Genomic DNA, 3,956 nt, shown 5'->3' with positions numbered 1-3,956 from the left:
TATTTTTTGCCGCCAATAAGGAGGTTGGGGGCCAAAAGTTTAGTACTCCACCTCAACCGCAACTTAACAAAGTCTAGCTTTCAAGGGCCAGGGAGCTGCCAAGGGCCAAAAAATATTTCAAACACTCGAAATCCTAAATAAAGTTAACCAAACTTTTTCAAGTCATGCAGGAAGAATGCAGAGTAGTATCGGAAGGCTAGGGAAAGGATGCAAAAAAGAATATGGAAGAAATGGGTAGATTGGAAATACCCAACTTATTATGAATATAGGACTTGGTTCAGAGACTACTGGAGCTTTATATTGCTTCCAAAGTTTCAGGCTGGCAGGATTCATCAGATGAGGGTACATAAAAGTTATTTAAGTACACAGACAGATTGGTCAAGCCAGGACCGGACAAAGCTGTATGGCAGGTATCACATGGAGGACAAGTTATTGGAACATGTAATTAGTTGCCCAGCCTTGGCAAAGGCTAGGGAGAGTGCCCTGGCAGACTGTTTTAACATGGCCCCTGAGTCAAGGCTGTGGAAACAAGGAAAGGAGGAACTCAAACTGGAGAAGGGTTTGGTTACCTATATGATGAAAGGGAAGATAAATTTTCCAGTGGGGATGGGGGATTTTCCTTTTATGAGGGGTTTGGCTTTAATGTCATGGGTTTTAAAATTGCTTTAGGCAATATGTTTGGAGTATTTTGATATTATATCATTAAATTGTTATTTTTGTGGGGGGAGATGTTTCTTATGTTTTTGGATTTTTAAGCCATACCTTCGGGTCGATGCTATGGATTTTCCTGTACTAAGTACAAACAAAGCGAGGATTTTTTAAAAAAAAACTGTACTTGCTGGAAGTATGATAATTTCCGTAAGTGGTTAGTGCGTGACTTGAGGTTTTGCTATTTACGATTACGGTAGGGTGGTTATCATACGGTACGATAACCTCCCAGCCCAATTTCCACCGGGGAGGAGGATCCGTCCACTCACGACACGGTGAACATGGGCGGGTCACGGCATGGACGTCAGAGAGAGACGGCGTACGGGAAGACGACAGTCTTTTGTTTCATAAATTTTACTCTGTGGCCAGCCTACGAGTATGATTGGGGTTGGAAGGTGGGGTTGCTACGGCGAGGTCTTGGCAACAACGGAGGTATGATACAGTATCATATCACACCCACCTCGAGGCATATTAAACAAAATAGCTACCAAATCAGAATTAATTAAATCAAAATCATTGTTAGCGCGCTTTCAGGACCTTTTATTTAAGGTGTAGTCTATCCAGCCTCTCTCATTACCCAATAGACTACTACAAAGTAGTACCAGTACTGTCGTGCACCAAGTACTCGAGCACCGTAGGGTGTTAGAGATGGTTAAGGTGAATGGTTCCAAATGGTACCATACTTGTATCATACTTGTAATACGCGAGTTTCGTTTAGTCTATTGCTGTGCTTGAACACCGGTATCAAACTGCAATTGGTTTTGCTTACTCATGAATATTCTGGCCTTTTTAAGTGTTTTCTTACGTCATCGAAGCGTTGCAAGTATCATACTGTGGCAGGGGGACTCACGTGATTTTCGCGCACGGGCGCGCTCTCGCCTTCCAAATGACAACTGTTTTGTCAAAGCTTATCCCTGTTATCGATGAACATTCCTCACCTCAGTCAACCAACATCCACACCGACCAGCCAGCCACGAACGCACACGCAAACGAGATTCAACCACCATCCATCATAGAAAAGTTCCATCTCCAGGCTTGTGGCGTGAGCACACACACATAAATAAAAAGTTGAAGATGCCGTCAATCTCGAATACGAAACGAGTAAAGGTAAGGCCTCCCCCCCCACTTGCCTTCGGGGAGGAGGGTTCAGGTGAGCTGACATATGATATATCATGGGGTTTAGGGTGTCTCTATCTTCCGGCCTTTCGGTACGAATTATATAATAATAATATACCCCTCTCTCTGCTCTCTCGGCTGACTGACTGACGGTTTGTGAAGTTTACGGATCAATCGCGACACCTGTCAACCCGGACAGGAAACCGCCAAACCTCCCGCCGGATCACACACACCAGTGGACCGTCTCGGTGAAGGGGGTCGATGGCGCCGACATTTCACACTTCATCAAAAAAGTACAGTTCAAGCTACACGACACATATGCCAACCCTCTACGAAGTTTGTAAACCCCCCCTCTCCCCCCACGTATATATATACATACATCAAGCCCAGCCCTAATACGTTTTATATGTGAAATGCCACAGCTTGCGAGTCACCGCCATTCGAGGTATCGGAAACGGGGTGGGGAGAATTCGAGATAGTCATCAAGATCTGGTTCGTGCCGGAGTCGGGCGAGAAGCCACAGTCATGTTTCCACTTCCTGAAGCTGCACCCGTACGTCGGCGACAAAGCGGAGCTCGAGCTCGCGAGGCAACAGCGTCGCCCCGTCCTCTCGTACGTGTACGATGAACTGGCCTTCAACGAGCCCACGGAAGCCATGTACGACATCCTGACCTCCAAGGGGTCTGCAAGGCTTCCCAGCCGCGCGAGGGGTGCTCGTGGTGAGTTCACGGAGGAATCGGAGGCCATGGAACTTGACCGCCTCAATGCAGGCATTCAGATCGTCAGGGAGCATATTGACAAGGCGAGGGAAAGCTTGGTGGCCAAGGAGAAGGCCGTTGCCGAACTCAAAGCGGAGCGCGAGAAGAAGTAAATGACCTGTGGTCTAATTACTACTGCTGAGTTTTTCTTCTTCCTTCCTGGATGTGGTGGGCGAGGTACAGAGGTAGGGTTGACAGTTGTTCCTATTTGAAAGGAAGAAGGAAAAGAAAAGAAAAAACCCGCAACTCGTATCCAAATCGATCCCAATCGATCATGATTTCCTCTTTTGTGGCGTTTCCAAAGTATTTTTTTCACTTACCTGTTGAAATGACCCCTCCTCCTACCGGTATTCATATCCGTTTGGCTTTACCATTATCATTATAATACCCCCAATCCCGCTTTTCACCTTGATCACTCACTCTCCAGGATGTTTTATAATAGATACTTTTGTTTTCACCAACAACCCTTGTGTTTTTTTTTTTGTTTTTTTTCCTCGTCTCCGCCCCCTTCCTCCTCCGGTCATCACCGACTGACCGGGTCGGGTTTCAGCTTAGCCTCCTCATCTTCCTTTCTTTCTTTCTAGTCCAGTTCTAGACTTCTCAGGAAGATCTTAGTTACGATATCATAGTTTACAAGTGTGATATTATGTGGAAACGTTTTTAATGCCCTCCATCGTGATTTACATCGCCACTAGCGGGAATGGTTAGAACTAGACTAGACCATCGGGACAGGACAGGACAGGGCAGGACAGGACAGGACAGCTCACGATTTCCCACCCACCACCACCCACCACCCATCATCTTCTTAATTTGGTGAATTATTTCTCCCCCCCGTTCTCTCCGTCTGCTGTCCCCTTTCGGTTATAAACTTACTGGACTAACCTGACTAGATCGTTCGGAAGGAGAGGTAAAAAAAAAAAAAAACCTCGATTCCAGTGACAAATTCGGAATCATAATATGTACTGGTACTTCTTTTTCCATTTTCCATTTTCCTTCCTTCCTTCCTTCCTTCTTACCCTCCCTATCGCCTAAAACTAAGCAACAAAAGTTCTCAACTGAACCCCATGCCACGCCTTAACCTCCTCCCCAAGGATTTCATGCACAAGCCTGTGTTGCCTTACCAACGACAGCCCGACAAACCTCTCAGACGCGATCTCGATGGCATACATTGATCCGCACCCGCCAGATACATCCCTAACCTTTTTACGAACGAAACAAGCGAAGGAGGTGAGAAAAGAGAACTCCTCCCTTCTCCCCCCCCTCAAGAGAAGTCAAGTTATCATATTGTTCCCCTTCATCATCATAATAACAATAAGATTTAAAAAAAATTCAAAGATGTGCTCTTGGGGAATATCTTGACAGGCCTTCATACTG

At 45.9% G+C, this 3,956-nt stretch overlaps 1 protein-coding gene; it reads left to right on the top strand.

Annotated features, from left to right (window-relative positions):
* Positions 1-1,686: 1,686 nt before the first annotated feature.
* GSTUM_00000404001 (uncharacterized protein) lies at positions 1,687-3,155 on the top strand. XM_002837571.2 has 4 exons: positions 1,687-1,815; positions 1,892-1,916; positions 1,987-2,160; positions 2,247-3,155. The coding sequence occupies exons 1-4, from the start codon at positions 1,783-1,785 to the stop codon at positions 2,693-2,695; spliced, it is 681 nt and encodes a 226-aa protein (XP_002837617.1). The 5' UTR covers positions 1,687-1,782; the 3' UTR covers positions 2,696-3,155.
* The last annotated feature ends 801 nt before the right edge of the window (positions 3,156-3,956 follow it).

This window comes from Tuber melanosporum (assembly GCF_000151645.1).
Source record: "Tuber melanosporum whole genome shotgun sequence assembly, scaffold_193, strain Mel28".
Lineage (NCBI taxonomy): Eukaryota > Fungi > Ascomycota > Pezizomycetes > Pezizales > Tuberaceae > Tuber > Tuber melanosporum.
Note: the sequence above shows the minus strand (reverse complement) of the source record. Positions and strands in the feature narration are given on the sequence as shown.